Source organism: Cyprinus carpio, chromosome B23, assembly GCF_018340385.1.
Source record: "Cyprinus carpio isolate SPL01 chromosome B23, ASM1834038v1, whole genome shotgun sequence".
In the NCBI taxonomy this organism is placed as follows: Eukaryota; Metazoa; Chordata; class Actinopteri; order Cypriniformes; family Cyprinidae; genus Cyprinus; species Cyprinus carpio.
The window spans coordinates 26,478,560-26,496,664 of NC_056619.1; the positions used below are offsets into that span (position 1 = coordinate 26,478,560).

The 18,105-nt window shown below is 33.7% G+C and overlaps 1 protein-coding gene and 1 pseudogene across 1 annotated transcript; one reads left to right on the forward strand and one right to left on the reverse strand.

Annotated features, from left to right (window-relative positions):
* The first annotated feature begins 1,201 nt into the window (after positions 1 to 1,201).
* On the forward strand, positions 1,202 to 8,160 carry LOC109066246 (endophilin-A1-like). Its single transcript, XM_042750558.1, has 7 exons — positions 1,202 to 1,209; positions 2,816 to 2,871; positions 4,415 to 4,558; positions 6,122 to 6,255; positions 6,335 to 6,493; positions 7,550 to 7,653; positions 7,953 to 8,160. The coding sequence occupies exons 1-7, from the start codon at positions 1,202 to 1,204 to the stop codon at positions 8,158 to 8,160; spliced, it is 813 nt and encodes a 270-aa protein (XP_042606492.1).
* A 6,624-nt stretch (positions 8,161 to 14,784) lies between these two features.
* On the reverse strand, positions 14,785 to 15,876 carry LOC122141953 (annotated as a pseudogene).
* Between the last annotated feature and the right edge of the window lie 2,229 nt (positions 15,877 to 18,105).

The window sequence follows — 18,105 nt, forward strand, 5'->3', positions numbered from 1 at the left end:
ATATGCATCTGCAGTTTACAGTCATTATATATATATATATATATAGACACTTAATATATATACAGTATATATACACACACACACCACACAAAATGATTTATGATTTTAAGAATGATGTTTTTTGTGTTTTAAAGATGGAGTTCTTTATGTTTATATGTATATCAAGTATCTTAATTTACTTAAGATATTCAAAATGAAGTTCTTTATGTTTAAAGCAAGAACAAATATCTGTTATCTGTATATCAAGGATCAGGAAAAAAAAAATAGTTTCTTTGAATAATTTTGTTTATTTTATGAAATTTTAGGTAACTTTTTTTCTTGTTTTTTTCATAATTTTGTGATGTTTGTACTGGAAACCAAGTAATGAGTAATGGGGTAGTTGTTTATTGTTTATAGTGAGATTGTGTGTTTTGTGTAATTAAATAATAATAATTTGTGGGTTTTCTCATCTGTAGAAAGTCAGTGAGAAGGTCGGAGGAGCAGAGGGCACCAAACTCGATGATGACTTCAAAGAAATGGAAAAGGTATGCTCTCTCTCTCTCTACAAAATTACACATATACACAATGATAAATATATTATATATTTTAATCACAAACCCTATGGAAGCATATGGGTAGCAACTTTTTTTTTTTTTTTGAAATGCAATATGTAAAATAACAATGTATTTCTGTATTTAAATTTGTATTTTCCCATAAATATGTGCAACATTTAGTGCTAAAATGAAAATTTACATTTGCCTTTTTCTACACTAGTTTTAACATGTAAATTAAAAACTAGTGCTGTCAAATGATTAATCACGATTAATCAAATCTAAAATAAAAGTTTTTGTTTACATAATATATGCGTGTATACTGTGTATATTTATTATGTATATATAATTACAAACACCATGCATGTATACATTTAAGAAAAATATGTTATGTTTATATATTAATATATTTATATATAGATAATAAAATATAAGAATATAAATATATAAATGTATATACATGTAAATATTTTCAAAATATTTACTGTATGTGTATGTATTTATATATACATAATAAATATACACAGTACATATACATATAGTATGTAAACAAAAACTTTTATTTTGGATGTGATTAATCGTGATTAATCATTTGACAGCACTATCAAAAACATATTTTAATGCTTTATAAGTTGGGAAATTAAAATGAAATTGTATTAGATATGTTTAACATGTCCAAGCAAACATGCCTTTTTTTCTAAATGCATTTAGACTTATGGGTAGGACACTTGCGATTGCATTTCCATCATGATACCGCGTGATAATTTTATTAAAATGCATTGTGAATTTCAGAATGCATTCTGAGCCAAATGTGCAGCAAAATGGTAGCAAAAAGATTTAAATGTCTTTTATTTTTCTTAAATGCATTGACACTTACACTTAAGAGGTTTGAACTGCATTTTTATTAAATAACCAACGATAATGTAGTTTAAGTTAATGTGGATTTGAAAATGCATTCTGAGCCGATCACGCCCCCTACCTGTCAATCATTATATCAAGGCGGGGCTTGGCAACAGCACGCACAATAGATCAATATTCACCATGAACCAAACGCTTTTCACCTGCCTCATCATCTCTCACTGTTTACACTCTGATTGATGCACAGAAGCATAAAATTATGTTTTCAATTTCCATATTAAAACTAGTGTAGAAAATAGCAAATGTAAATTATATAACTTTATTTTCATTTTCATTTTGCACTAAATGTTGCACATACAGTACAGGTCAAAAGTTTGGAAACATTACTATTTTTAATGTTTTTGAAATAAGTTTCTTCTGCTCATCAAGCCTGCATTTATTTGATCAAAAATACAGAAAAAATGTAAATATTGTGATATATTATTACAATTTAAAATAATTGTTTTTAAATTTATTATACTTTAAATTATCATTTATCTCTGTGATGCAAAGCTGAATTTTTAGGATCATTATCACATGATCCTTTAGAAATCATTCTAATATGATGATTCATTATCAAAGTTGGAAACAGTTCTGCTGCTTAATATTTTTTCAGAACATGTGATACTTTTTTAGGATACTTTGATGAATAAAAAGTGAAAGAAAAAAAAAGAAGCTATGTTTTTTAAAATATAAATATTTTGTAATAACAAGATACACTACTGGTCAGTAATTTGGGGTCAGTATTTTTTTTTTTTCTTTCTTTTTTTTTAAATAAAATCAATACTTTTATTAAGCAAGGATGTGTTAAATTGATAAAAAGTGATAGTAAAAAGAAAATATATTATTAGAATATATATTATTAGAATTTTTTTTATTTTGAATAAATGCAGTTCTTTTAACCTTTTATTCATCAAATATATTAGACAGCAGAACTGTTTCTAACACTCATAATAAATCAGAATATTAGAATGATTTCTAAATGATCATGTGATAGACTGGATGTTACATGTGACACTGAAGGCTGGAGTAATGATGCTGAAAATTCAGCTTTGCATCACAGGAATAATTTATTTTTTAAAGTATATTCAAATAGAAAACTATTATTTTAAGTTGTAATAATATTTCACAATATTACTGTTTTTTCTGTATTTTTGATCAAATAAATGCAGGCTTGAAGAGCAGAAGAGACTTCTTTCAATAACATTAAAAATAGTAATGTTTCCAAACTTTTGACCTGAACTGTATATATGGGAAAATGTAAATTGAAATACAGAAATGCATTGCCATTTTACATATTGCATTTCAAAATAAATTTTGCAACCCATATGCTTCCATAAAACCCAAACCTTAAAACACCATTTAATTCATGAACTTTGCGTTACGAGCAGAGCAGTGCTTGACATCATGATTAAAACCACAGAACACCTGCAGCCAAACCCTGGTGTGTGTGTGTGTGTGTGTGTGTGTGAGAGAGAGAGCGTTTTTGTGACATATCAGGACACAGATTTGTATAATGACAAGTGTATGACACAGGGATTACAAGGAGAAGGTGACTTTTCAGGACATTACCCATTACCCATGTCCCCATTTTTCAAAACGCATATAAATCACACAGAATGGAGTGTATTGACAATCTGAAATAGCACAAAGTTTCATGTAAGGGGTAGGGTTAGGTGTAGTGTTGGTGTAGGGCGATAGAATATACAGTTTGTACAATATATAAACCATTACGCCTATGGGATGTCCCCACTTTTCACAAAAACAAACAAGTGTGTGTGTGTGTATGTGTTTGTTTGTGTGTGTATTTTTTTTTTATGTATTTAATTGAATAACCATCACACCCTCCCCCCCACATATACATGGCTTAATAAAAAAATAAATTTAAAAATTTAAAAATAAACTGTGAAAAAAAAACAGTGTTCCATGTTTGTACAGTCCATAAATTATCTTTAGACATGAAAAGCTTGACAGCAATTAGGGAATATATGAGAAGTCAGTATAAAGAAATAAGCGGAGTAGTTAAAGACTCCCGAAAGAAGGGGAACACTTTCATAAGAAACACAATACTGGTCCAGAAAACATAATGGAGGAAAATAATACAAGTTGTTTAACGGTAACAAATTTATGAAAGATAACGCATAAAAGCATTATATTCACACTGATAAATAAATGCATAAAATAAATAATAAACATAAAAAAAAAAGAAAAGGAAGAAAAAAGGGAATATGTATGAATAAAGTGGGAAATGGAGAGATGATGCAAAAAGAAGGAAAGATTAAGGAAGGTAACTCCTATCTCAGAGGCCGGGGAGCTCTTCAAAATATCTTATAAAAGGGGACCATATGTTTTAAAACTTACGTTTTGAACGATATATTTAATCTTTTCCAACTGAATCTAAGACGTTACTTCTTTTATCCAGCTACTATGTGTTGGAGGGTCTGCCCTTTTCCAATGAAGCAATATTAAATGCCTCGCCAGTAGTGAAGTGAAGGCTATAACAGAGCAAATGTCTTTTCTGAGTTCTGTACCCTCAGGCGTAATACCAATTAAGGGATCAGGGTCAATCTGAATACTATACACATGACTATATGATTTAAAAATTCCCCTCCAAAACTCATCCAGGACAGGTCACGACCAGAACACATCTAGGGCTAACATTAGGGTAAATCTTGGTTAATTTGGAGTTAGTAGAATGGAGCCTATGGAGAACCTTAAATTGAATTAATCCATGCCTAGCACAAGGTGAGGAGGAGTGCACCTGTTTTAAAGCGTCTTCCCACTCTCCATCTGCAATTTCTCTGCCCAAATCACTTTGCCACACGTTACGAATATCATCGATGTTCTGTGGGTTTATAAGTGTTATAACAGAGTATATGCTTGAGATGAGTCCCCTGCTGTGAGGGGTCAGATCAAGCAGTGCCTCGAAAGGAGACGTAGGTGGTATTCCTGGGTAAGAGACAAATGTAAGTGTGTGTGTGTTTCAGCGTCCAGGGCTCGTCTAAGCATGATCAACACCATGTCTAAGATCCGGGGTCAGGATAAGGGTCCGGGTTACCCTCAGGCTGAGACGGTGCTGGGAGACGCCATGCAGAGGTTCGGCCGTGAGCTCGGAGAAGAGTCCTGCTTTGGTAACTTACACACACACAAAATTGTGTTTTCAGGTTTGGGTTTTATGGAAGCATATGGGTAGCAAAATTCATTTTGAAATGTAATATGCACACACACACGGGACACCCCTAATATTTTTATTTAACAAGAATTAATGTTAAATTGATCAAAAGTGACAGTAAAGACATTTATAACGTTACTAAAGATTTCTATTTCAAATAAATAATGTTCTTTTGAACTTTTTATTCATCTGTGACTTCTGAAAAATAAAATGTATCACTGTTTCCACAAAGATATTGTGCTGATTATTGATAATCAGAAATGTTTCTTGAGCAGCAAATCATCATATTATTATTTCTGAAGATCATGTGACACTGAAGACTGGAGTAATGATGCTTTGATCACAGCAATAGATTACAGTTAAACATATCAATACATTGAAAAGAGCTATTTTAAATTAAAATAATATTTCACAATTCTTACTGTATCTCTGATTAAATAAATGCAGACTTGGTGAGCAGAAGAGTTGTGAAGCATTGCTGTGTAACATGTACAGTACAGGTCAAAAGTTTGGAAACATTACTATTTTTAATGTTTTTGAAAGAAGTTTCTTCTGCTCATCAAGCCTGCATTTATTTGATCCAAAATACAGAAAAAAATTTAATATTGTGATATATTATTACACTTTAAAATAATTGTTTTTAAATTGATTATACTTTTAAATGATCATTTATTTTCTGTGATGCAAAGCTGAATTTTTAGGATCATTATCACATGATCCTTTAGAAATCATTCTAATATGATGATTCATTATCAAAGTTGGAAACAGTTCTGCTGCTTAATATTTTTTCAGAACATGTGATACTTTTTTAGGATACTTTGATGAATAAAAAGTAAAAAAAAAAAAAAAAGAAGAAGCTATGTATTTTTTAAAATATAAATATTTTGTAATACACAATATACACCAACTGGTCAGTAAATTGGGGTCAGTAATTTTTTTTCTTTCTTTTTTTTAAATAAAATCAATACTTTTATTCAGCAAGGATGTGTTAAATTGATAAAAAGTGACAGTAAAGAAAATATATTATTAGAAATATATATTATTATAAATTTTTTTTTATTTTTATTTTGAATAAATGCAGTTGTTTTTTAACCTTTTATTCATCAAATATATTAGACAGCAGAACTGTTTCCAACACTCATAATAAATCAGAATATTAGAATGATTTCTAAATGATCATGTGATAGACTGGATGATGTTACATGTGACACTGAAGGCTGGAGTAATGATGCTGAAAATTCAGCTTTGCATCACAGGAATAATTTTATTTTTTTTTATAGTTTTTTAATATTTCACAATATTACTGTTTTTTCTGTATTTTTGATCAAATAAATGCAGGCTTGATGAGCAGAAGAGACTTCTTTCAAAAACATTAAAAATAGTAATGTTTTCAAACTTTTGACCTGTACTGTACCTTTAGAAAATGATGTCAGAGTTGCAGATTTGTTGGTTTAGTGGAATTGTAAATCAGATTAAAAGTTGGAAAAATGTTATCAGTCTGCTGTTCATCTGTGTGTCTCAGGTCTGGCTCTGCTGGACGCCGGTGAATCCATGCGTGAGCTCGGTGAGGTGAAAGACGCTTTAGACATAACCGTCAAACAGAACTTCATAGACCCGCTGCAGAACCTGCACGACAAAGATCTCAGAGAGATTCAGGTGAGCTTGACTGGTGTTACTGTGAGAGAGCTGAACGCTGACAGACAGACGTGTGTAAATGTGTGCGTTCCTCTCACAGCACCATCTGAAGAAGATGGAAGGCCGCCGTCTGGACTTTGATTATAAGAAGAAGCGTCAGGGGAAAGTGACAGACGATGAGCTCAAACAAGCGCTGGAGAAATTCGACGAGTCTAAGGAGATCGCGGAGCAGAGCATGTTTAACCTGCTGGAGAACGACGTACGGTGTTGTACTAACTAATGCTCAAACTAGTAACGCGGTGTCGAACAGAGCACATGTACAATGCTGTATCCCACAATGCAAAGCTCAGAAATCTTTAAAATACATATTGTTTAAATCTTATTCGTCACTCTGGAAATGGAAGTTAAGCCCATTGCATTGTGGGATACAGTATCTCAGTGTGCATGCACATTTTGGCAAATGTAAGCCAAATAAGAGTCCATTCTCATATTGCACACAGTATAAAATTCACATATTGTAAATAATACTGTTCAGAAACCAGTGTTATTTTAGTATCCTAAATTTACTATTACAGTTTTTAATTAACATTGCGAGTTTTTAATTTTAACAAAAACTAATAAAAACAACAAACATAAACAGAAATTACCAAAACCTTTTTTACTATTATCAAACAGTTGAAAACTGTTTTTAAAATGTTGTATGTTCATTGTTTTTATTTGTTTTTTAATGTTTATATTGTTTGTATTCAGTGTTAGTTATTTCAAATTAGTACATCAGTTAGTTAGTACATCAAATTAAACTAAATAAAAATTGGAAATGTTGTCATTAAGTTTTTAAAAAAATATTGTAGTTATTTTATTTCAGTTAACAAAAATTATTTTTATGGTTTTATTTTTAGTTAACAACAATAACCTAGCAGAAGCTAGTGTGTACTGTTTTTTTTTTTTAATAGTATGTGGAATTGTGATACACCAGGGTTTGACAGACTGTCAGGGTCTGTGAGCTGAAGGCTAATAATTATTATTAAATCATTAAAATGAATAAATAAGTTTAAAATAATGCAATCTGAATAAAACATGTACTGAAAATTAACTAAATCATAATATGTAAAATTAACTAAATAATAATAAAATAGAAACTCAAATAAAACACTTACTGCAAAATATGAAATATTTGTTTAGCTGCGCGTCTCGAGTAGCTGACATTAGAGAACCCTCTTCATGCGATTGTGTCATTAAATTATTGAAAGTCATTTCAATAATTGTGAATCCCTTTGTTACAGTATGTAGTACATTTGTGTGTGTGTGTGTTTAGATCGAGCAGGTGAGTCAGCTGTCGGCTCTGGTTCAGGCTCAGGTGGAGTATCATCAGCAGGCGGCTGAGATCCTGCAGCAGCTCTCCAGCAAGATAGAAGACAGGTCAGATGCTGCAAACTCCCATCATGCACCTGGGTTCTTCACATGACACACACAGTAAATCCACTGGGAGAGACATTAATTCACATTAAAACAACACTATAGTTTATCAGATTTACCAGAAACATGTTTTTTAAAATAAAATAAAATTGTCTTTACAGATATAATTACATGCCAATAAATATTGAAGTATTATTTAAAAATTTTACAGTGGAGATTAATGAGATTTTATTCTTGAATAATTATAAATATGTGCTGGTGATTAAAATATGTGTGTGTGTGTGTGTGTGTGTGTGTTACAGGATAAAAGACATGTCCAACAAACCCCGGAAGGAGTACATTCCTAAACCCCACATGGAGCTTCAGCTGCCCAGTGAGAATCACAACGGAGGAATAAACTCTGCAAAATCACCTGCACGCTCACCAGGTACAAACACACGCACAAATACAAAATACAAAAAAAAAAAAAAAAATACAAAAAACACTGACATACAGATGAATATGACTTAAGCAGAAAAAATGCACAGACAGATGTATTTAGTTCTTATTTCACCCTCAAAAGATTTTTCAAAGTTACATTTTACAAGAAAATACTATTTTTAAGAATTTTACGTTTAATTCAGTGTTATTTGCTATTTCTTTGTAATTATTTGTGAAATTTACTAGCAATTTCTGAGGGGAAAATTGTTTCAAAGTAAATCCTACAGCGTTTTTTTTTCTTCAGTGTACAACTATAATGATAACAACACAGAATAACAATATCATTATATTCACTTTCAGAGCAATGTCCAGAACAGAAATCTGAAGTCAGGTTCAAAATTCTTGTTTGATTCTGTTGACATATTAGAATTAAAGGTTTTTCCAGAGGGAATTTTAGATTTTTCTTTTTATCGCTCCATAAATCTGAAAATACTGTCAGCAGACAGAAAACAAATACACTTTCACCATGTTTTTAGGAATAAAATGTTGTATAAATAAGTGTGAATGAAATATGAACAAACCCCTCAGTAAACACCTTCAGATTATTGAGAGGAATAAAACTGTAAGTTTTGGTGAATGAAATTAATGCTGAAATGGAGAAACAAACTCACAGCCTTTAAATATATGCATTTTTGCCATGTTTTTTAGGAATAAAATGCTGTATAAATCAGTGTGAATGAAATATGAACAAACCCCTCAGTAAAAACCTTCAGAATATAGAGAGGAATAAAACTGTAAGTTTTGGTGTATGTAAGTGCTACTGAAGTGGAGAAAAAACTCTTTAAAGATATGAACTGGAATTGAAATCTATAAACACAAATAGATGAAGTGCAATAAAATAAACACTTCGATGTGTTTTTTGGATTTTTTTCTTTATGCCAATCTGAAACAACACTTAATGAAAAGCCAAACAGCCCAAAATCTCAAAACTGACCAGTGTTTTATGATTCTGTATTTAGTTTGGCTTTTATTTGATTGTTTTCATACTAAGTATTTTGACTTTGTTCTTTGCATCTGAAACAACACTTAAAGTATTCCTGTTTTTTTTTTTTTTTTTTGTTTTTTTTCATGTGTCTAATGGAGCATGTTCAAGTTCTTTGAAAACCTTATCTATGACCTATGAAACATGTCCTCTACATACTCTGTTAACTAGGTTTCACTAATAATAAACATTTATTGCATAAATTAATTTCTGGCATTACAAAAATGCCTTAAAAGAAAGTGTTACAGAGTGTGCATAATGACACAGAACAATGACTTTTTAAGATATGTCAAACAAGATATTTCAGTTGGAGACAGCTCAAACATGCATTTTAATTAGGACTAGCTTAAATATGTCTGTGGAAACCATGGGAAAATATTCATTTTAGGGTACATTTTAGGAACAGATAAAAATGTGCGATTAAGTTGTGATTATTCACGGGTGCTCATGACAATCATGCACCATTAATCGTGATTATATATTTTAATTAATTGACAGCAAGTTAAAACCAGTAAAAATAAAAAGCTGACACTGGTAACTCAACACTTCATTTTACCTGATAATGTGTTTTTGTTTTGGGCTGCTTTTTTATGCCAATCTGTTACCGGGAAACACTAAATTTCTTACTCCAAAAGCAAAATTACTGGCAATAAAGTCCCATGCATCGTCAAAACATAACCAGTGTTTTTTCGTTTCGATTCTGTATTTATATTTATATTTGGCTTTTATTTGATTGTTTCATACTAAAATGGCCCACAACTTTGTGCTTACAGATAAACATTTACTTAAAATGTTTTGGTTGTGAAAGTGATACACTGCTTTAATATGCTGGCTTTACGGTTTTTTGTTTGGCTTTTGGCTTGTTTTACGTTAGCAGTAATTTTTCTCATTTCCACTAACTTAAAACTTTCCGTTATCTGCCGCTGCTCACGTTTGGATCTTTGGCACGTGTTGTCGCTCAACGGCGGCTCTGCGACTTCGAAGCACGGAGAACGAGGGTGAACTCGGGCGTCAACCTAAGGCTAACATCATAACTCTGACTCATCGATCGACGACAACTGTACGAGGCATGACCACGGCCGGAATCGAGGGTTCTTCCCCATCCAACTACTGGACATCCTAGTTGCCTCTGCCTCACTAGGCTCGCGCTTCCCCCGCTGTTGCCTAGCAACCCAACAGCCGCCTTTATCGTGCATCTGTGCTACAGCTTCACTTCCTGTTCCTGTCGATCAGTGACTTGGAGAATTATGATGATGTTGAGGAGGATTGAAGACATTATAGAGTCCCGTCTGAGTGGAGAAACAGTTCAAGTGCTCAGTGTGAGTGTGTGTGAGTGTTTGCGCTCCTGGACTCGTGGTTTACGGTGAATCATGAGTCTGTTTATATTGTTTTCCTTGTGTTTCATATTATTTATTTGTACTTCGCCTTGATTGACGTAAGGGAACTAGCGCTTCACTCTTCTTTTAAACCTCACTTAGTCCAGCTCTATCCCAGCATGCTTATAGGGAAAGTTCTGGAGTCTCCCAGATTGTGTGTTTTATTGCGTACGCGGCTCTCTGTTGAATGCACACGTTAAATCTTTTTTCTCCTAGCTAAGCAGGCGAACAACAAGATGTTGTTCCGGATTGGGTAATTTATATGCTTGCTGATGCATTTTGGCTTGTGGTTTCAGAACAGAAAATGTTGCTCCTGTACTGCAAAAGTGATGTTTTTTCTCAGTGTTTTTGTCTGTTTTTCCAGTACAAATAATCTTAATATTCTTAAATCAAGATACATAAATTACTTAAAAAAATACTTAAAGTTCTTGTTTCACTGAAAAAAAAAAAAAATCAAAATGAAGTGAGTTTATGCTTAAAACAAAAAATATCTGACAATGGAATCTAAAAATAATTCACTTAGAATTAAGTTTATTTTTCTGCCATCACCACGTGACAGATATATTTAATTTTCTTGTGAGGGGGGGAGCAAAAACTTAATTTAAATAATTTTTTTCATTAAATAAGACTTTCATACTTTTAAATGCTAGTAAATATAATATTATATATAATAGTTACAATCCTATAGTAAACTGTATACTTTTTATTATTTATTTTTCATGGCGGGGATGAAATTATTGTCTAATGGACAAACAAAGACCAACATTAGCGGTAACACTTTACAATACAGTTAACTGTGGTTAACTAACCATTAAACGTAACAATGTGCAATACATTTATTTACGAGTCTTTATTAATCTTTGTTTTTAAGTATCATGTCGGCATTTCAGGATTCATTAATATAATATTACCAGAGGTGCAACATTTGTATTAGTAAAATGTTGAAGAAAACAATTAACATGATCTCTAAAGATTAAGTAAGAATTTTATTCATTGTTAGTTCATGTTAAAACACGTGGATATTGTGTGTTACCCAAACATACTAAGCAAGAAAATAAATTTTGCTGTGTGGTCTGGAAACTTTCTCTTGTTTGCTTGTTAAGAACTACTTATGTTCATAATTTCCAGTGAAATATGACAAATGCAAATAAGGATATTGAACACAGAGCACACACGTCGGACATGCGTATTTTGGAACATGGTTCGTTTAGCTGGGTGTATCGATCCAAAGGTGTCAACCAGTCCTAAAACTCGCATAACCAAGATGGTCGACCAGATCTCAACTTGAGCTAACGTCCAACTGATAAACCATCTAGACTGCGAATGACCAGCAATGTGCAGCCATCATACGCTAGTACAACTGGGTTACTTTCTCCGCCTGATGGCAGATGTTCTAAAGACGATATGAAGTCTTATTTTTGAAATAAGTGGTATTTCTACGAATGCCAAGATGTGTGTTACCGGAGTGCGCTGGTTATTGTGTGTGTGTTTAATCCACATAGAATATAATGGTAGTTAATACTGTAGTGTTAGTGGTTAGTCGTTAGTGCTGTGCTGTGACGTTTGTAAGCACATGTGGTTTGAGAAGGACTATTTTTAATGTTAAACTGATGGATTGATTGCAGCTGATGAACATTTATAGCGTCTAACAGACTGAAGTGTAGCAGCGTTTGTTGTTTTAGAGGTTGATGGACCATGTTCTTCAGCACGTGCGGCTCGCACTGTGAAAGTCATTCGATGCCTTCAATGCGTTCTGGCCTTCGTATGTCGACCACTGCACCAGTGACTATGGAAGCTATTTGTCCACCACGGGATAAAAAATAAAATAAATTGACTTTTTATCTCACAATTAGGACTTTTCTCACAATTTCAAAGATTTATGTCTAGGCACTTGCAAGGTCTAAACCTGTATTGCAAGTTTACATCTCCGCATATTCTGTTTCCCGTTTTTTTTTCTTCAGGAGAATTCTGTTTTTTTTTGTTTTGCAAATTCAGATTTTTTCTCATTGAACTTTGAATTTACATTTCACAATGTGTTTTTATTTTTTTTTCCTGGTTTTGCAACTCAATTGTTTTAAACAAAAGCTTAGTTGAAACTATTGAATATGAAACACTTGAATTTGCTGACAATTTTGTTGTTGTTGTTGCGTTCACAATTCTGCTGATTTTTTTCCGCAATTTACAGAGTTTATATTTTTCAAAATGTTTATTATATGTGGTTTGTTCTCTGACACTTTGAGTTTCGTCATCGGAGATTCTGGCCTGTGTTTTTTTGTTTTGTTTTTTGGCGATTTCAAGTTCCATCTTGCAGTACTGTATTAATGTTTTCTCTGGGAATTTTTTAATCTCGGAATTCCAAAAGTAATTTCTTGGAATTTTGGAACTGTTTATCTTGGACTTTTACGTTTATATCTCGCAGTTCTGACTTTTTTCCAGAATTCTGAGTTTTCATCTGAAATCAGATTCTTTTTTCTCTGAAAATTCGAGTGACTTTTTCTTCTAATCGTTTGGATTTTTATCTCACAGTTCATGACATGTCTTTTTCACGTCCATTCTGATTTTCCTCTTAGTAGAGTCTTTTCTCTGGGGCATTTTTTAAGTTTTATTCACCACAATTCTTGTATGTTTTGTTTTGTTTCGGAATTCTGACTTTTTTCTTGCAATTTTGAGTTGAAATCAACCAATTCAGTTCTTGTTTTTTTTTGCCATTGTAATTTAGAATTAAACACGAATACTTTCTACTGTTCTTTCAGAACTGAAAACACAGTCAGAGTTGTGATCTAAAACCTGCAATTTACCAATATTTAAGGTTTTTTATTCACATGGTGGACATGGCAGTCGTCCATGAGTGTTTAGAAGCGAGAGCGGAGTTTTTCTTCGTTTGATGTCATTGCTTTTATTCAGGGCTGGTGGTAGCTGAAGAACGCGTCTGTTCTGGAGGACAGCAGATTTCTTTATGTGCATGTGTGTGTGTTTTGTGCCATCTGTTCTCCACGTCAGTAACGCGTTGTCATGAAACTCAGGTGCGATGTACAGCCCAGCATCACATCTCCTTCATGGTCTCATTGTAGTTTTAGTTCTGAATAGACCATACGTGAACACTCAAGCGACACACCACAAGATGTTTGTTATGATTTATGGTGCGTCTTGTTGTGTAGCTCCGCCCATGTGGCTTCACCTGTGTTCTGATTGGCGCGGTTGTTTCACATCAAATATGCGTGTGCATCACTTGCACCTGACTTTGGTGAATTCTCATGAAGCCTGTGAAGAAGAGCATGTCCGGCTCATATTTCACCTCCAAAACCCCAATCATGTTAGACTTTTTTTAAGATAATTAATGTGCAATAATTTTTAATTTTAATTAAAAAGTCATTCTTTGTTATCTTTTTTATTGTCAGTTGTCAAAGCATATTTGTTAGATGGAATGACAAATTAAATATATATGATTATTTATTAATCCATTCATATATATATATAATTTCCATATCTTAGTAAGTGCTTATTTAGTTGTTTTAGTGTTCTGTTTAATTTTTATTTATTTGAATTTTACATTTTTATGATTTAATTTAGTATTGGCTTTTCATCAGCTTCATGATTGAGATTTTTTTTTTTTAAATGATAATTTAGCAAATCTGGTTAATTGGCATGAAAAATATTGTAACACTAATGGTGTTTCTTTGTCGGATAGCATGAGGCCCTGAGACACGCTGTTATTTCTGAAAATCTTAAATCTCTAGTTTTTGTTTTCTAATGATCTACTGTGATTAAATCAGACAGTGCGTTATTACGTTTAATCAGTATTATCACTTTTTTTGATTTCCAGTCAGTCACATCCGTCGATATGGGGCCTAACAACTCTTGAGTTCCTGAGTCATAATACTGACTACCCCCACCCCCCCAAAAAACACATTTATATCCGTTCTATATATCTATATCGTGGTATATTAATGTATCATGTGTGTTTGAATGGCAGTATAAACACTTCTGAATCATCGCTCTCCATGACACAAATTTTCGCCGCTGTAAACTTGTGGGGAACTGAAACGCCTGAGTGAATCCAGCCTGTGTTTTGCATGTGATGTTACAAAGATTCACAGTTATGCAATCAGTTATGATGGTGTACGTTTGTATTTATTTAGTTATTTTCCCCTGTGCTTGGATGACAAACCTGTACCGCTTGATGTGAGAATATAATGAGAATAAACACAATGTCACTGCGCGGCTCACGACTGTTTATCTATCCTCTATATATAACATACATATGTCTGTTGAAAAATTCTTGGATGGAGGCCCAAATTATTTTTGAAATGCAATTTATTTCCTCTTGTAATATACAGTAAAACCATCAAACATTCAGTTAAATCAGAAAGACCACAGCAAACGCACAATATCTGAAACTTTAAAAATTTATTATAAAAAAAAAAACCACCTCTACACTTTATTGAATCAACAGCTAAACGTGTACAAAAATAAGAAGAAATCTAAAAAAAAAAACCCCAAACAAAAGACAGAACAGAACACTTGCGTTATTGCTGGAGTCTTCAAACATGTACATAAAGAAAAACTCGAGATAACCCTTCTCCCGTCTCACATCAGTGAAGCTGCATCACAATACACTCTACTCGTCATCGTCATCATCATCATCCTCCTCATCATCATCTTCCTCCTACTCTTCATCATCGTCGTCGTCGCCATCATCATCATGGCCTGGGCCTTTTTAGTCGAACCTGTTGGTCGGCCCGGCGCCTTCTTAGAGGCAGACCGCTCCCCTGCGCCGTACGCAGCCACGTCCTGCCAATCACAGAGAGCTCAGACTGCACTGGCCACGCCCACATCAGTAATTAAACATGACCGATGAATCAACGGCTCACCTTCTCGTATTTCTCACGCAAAAAAGTTTGACGGCTTTTTTTTTTCTGCTCGAACGGCACGCGGTCTGAGATGCTCTGCTTCGACTCACCACAACTCGCCCAGCTTCTTACGGTTCTCACCGATTGGACAGGCTTTGGGTTCTCACTCTTCACCGTCGGGCCGGTACTTCGCCGCAAAAAACGAAGAACGCAGATCTGCACAGAGGATAAAACAGTTAAAACCACTCACATCATATATATCTGAGCTGAACATGTTAAAACTTTTGTGAGCCGTAGACTGATTGTGTGTGTGTCTTTACTGGGCGGGCGCTTTCGGGCGCCTCGGGTCTTTCTTCTTCCTGCTGGCCTTCCCGCTGCTATTGGGAGGCACGTGAACCCTTCATCTCCTTGTCAAGTAAGCGAACTTTATCCACTTTGGCCCATGTCTCCACAAACTTGCCCTTCTCTGAAGCGCTCAGGGACTGGAGGGACAGAAGAGCAGCGGTTAGTGACGGCACCTTCATCATCATCTTCATCCTCGGTGTGACGGTCGCTCACCTTCCCTCGCCGGAGCACTTCTTGGAGAACTCGCGAGAAGTTGACGGGAACGTCGGGAGTCTTGGCGCTTGTGCTCATTTGCGACTCGCCTGCACGAATTACGCAGTACGCAGACGTCTTCCCCTTGGGTTTGTTCCACGTCTCCTTTCACCATCCTGATCACCTGACAGAAAACAACACACACTCGAACCTGACCACACACACACACACACACACACACACATATAACCAGATATACACACATTAAAAAACTATTCATATACATACAGAGAGAGAAACTTATAAAAATTACATTTAAATGTGTGTGTGTATATATGTAAGAATACTTAAACATCCTCACCCACACACAAACAAATTTATTAAACTCTCTCATTTAAATACATATTTGTGTATGTAAATGATATAAATGTGTATGTATATAAACAAATACATGCATAAATGCATCAAAAATGTATATTAAATGTATCTTTTAAACAGATAAATATGCATACAGACAAAAGTATACACAAAATATATATTTGTATATTTAAATATATACATACACAGTTACATACATTTTAGTTACATTTGTATATGTAGGCTTTCTATAAACAAATATGAATTTTTACACAAATTTGTATACATTACGCAAAAATGTATAGAAACACGTCTTTAAACTGTATTTAAATATACATTTGTGTTTGTAAGTGATTAATATTGTCTGTTTTTGTTGTTAATCAGCTGATCTCCTCACACAGCGTGTTGTTGTTCAAAAATACTGTGTAAATATAATAATCTTCCTTCAATACTGCGTTATATCAGAGATCAGCCATTAAAGCGCTCGAGAGCTAAAACACGCAAATGTGACCTCATTGAATATAACTGCGACTGCAATTCACCAAAAGCGCCGAAAATGCATTAAAATATATTGCATTGAATTGCACGAACATATAAAGAAGTTGTGATTTAAAACAAAAAACCCTAATTTAAACGGTTATTTCTCGGTTTTCAAGCACTTTTGTTGTGGTTGCTCGGAGGCCTTTGTTAAACAAAGATTCCTCCATTTTTCCTTCCCGCCTAATTCCCTCACCGCCGCCCTCCCCCATCTCTCCGTACACACGCGGATATCATCCACAAACTACGGATTAACGGGATACACGCGTGAAACGGATCGCAGAGCGCCGTTATCGCGTGGATTCTCCGTTAAAACGCGTTAACTACGCTCCAGCACTGAACTCACACGAAACCGTAAACACCGTGTTAATCTCGCGCTCACGCTCTCGCGGAAACATCGGGCGAACTAAAACACCGCTTACGGTTACATCCGCAAAAGCGATGTTTAAAAAATACCTCAAAACATAGTTTAGGAAATCTGACAAACCTTTTCTTTATTCCTCTGAAGACTAGTGCGCACTTCTCCTCGGTACTGTGGCTCTCACGTGAAGGCTTGTGTGTGCTGTGCGTGCGTCACGCTCAGAAGGACTGCAGCCTCGACTCCGGCTGCTGATTGGCTCAGCTCGCCATCGGGACGTCCAATCAGCGACCGCGCACCAGAGATCCGCTAAGCTGATTGGCGGACTGGAATCACTTGGTGTGTAGTTCGAATGTTTGTAAGCTGAAATCACGCCAGTTATTATTACTATATACAGTGTAATACAATTTATTATGATATTTAATAATTATGATGCAAATAGCATTAATGTAATATATACCACACGAATAGTAAAATGTTTTTTTTTTAATCGATTCGCTATAGCTTTTTGTTTTACAACTTTTATATTTATACGATTTTTTCTCTCGCAATTATTAATTTATAAACGTATTTATAATTTATAAACTAAAATATAAACTTGCAATTGCGAAAAATGTAAATACGAATTGTTAGAAGAGAAAAATAAGGGGGAAAAAAATCGAAAAACCTTTTTATATTTTTATTCCGAGGCGACAAAAAGCTTCCATGCAAATCATACAGGGGAATTACAATTGTTTCCTAAGTATAATATGAAATTATTATGATTATTCACTATAATAAAAATTTGTTTTTAATCTACTTAAAAGTATATATACTACACTAACAACATAACAATATATATATATATATATATATATATATATATACTTTAATAATATATATATATATATATATATATATATATATATATATATATGCCCTTGCCAAATCAGCAAAACTCTGCACATAAAGGTCGAAAATGATTTAGCAATACGTAGC

Coding starts and splice junctions, on each gene's coding strand:
- LOC109066246 (XM_042750558.1), top strand. Junction 2,872..4,414: donor ACACCTGCAGCCAAACCCTG/GTGTGTGTGTGT, acceptor TGTGTGTTTCAG/CGTCCAGGGCTCGTCTAAGC. Junction 6,256..6,334: donor AAGATCTCAGAGAGATTCAG/GTGAGCTTGACT, acceptor TTCCTCTCACAG/CACCATCTGAAGAAGATGGA.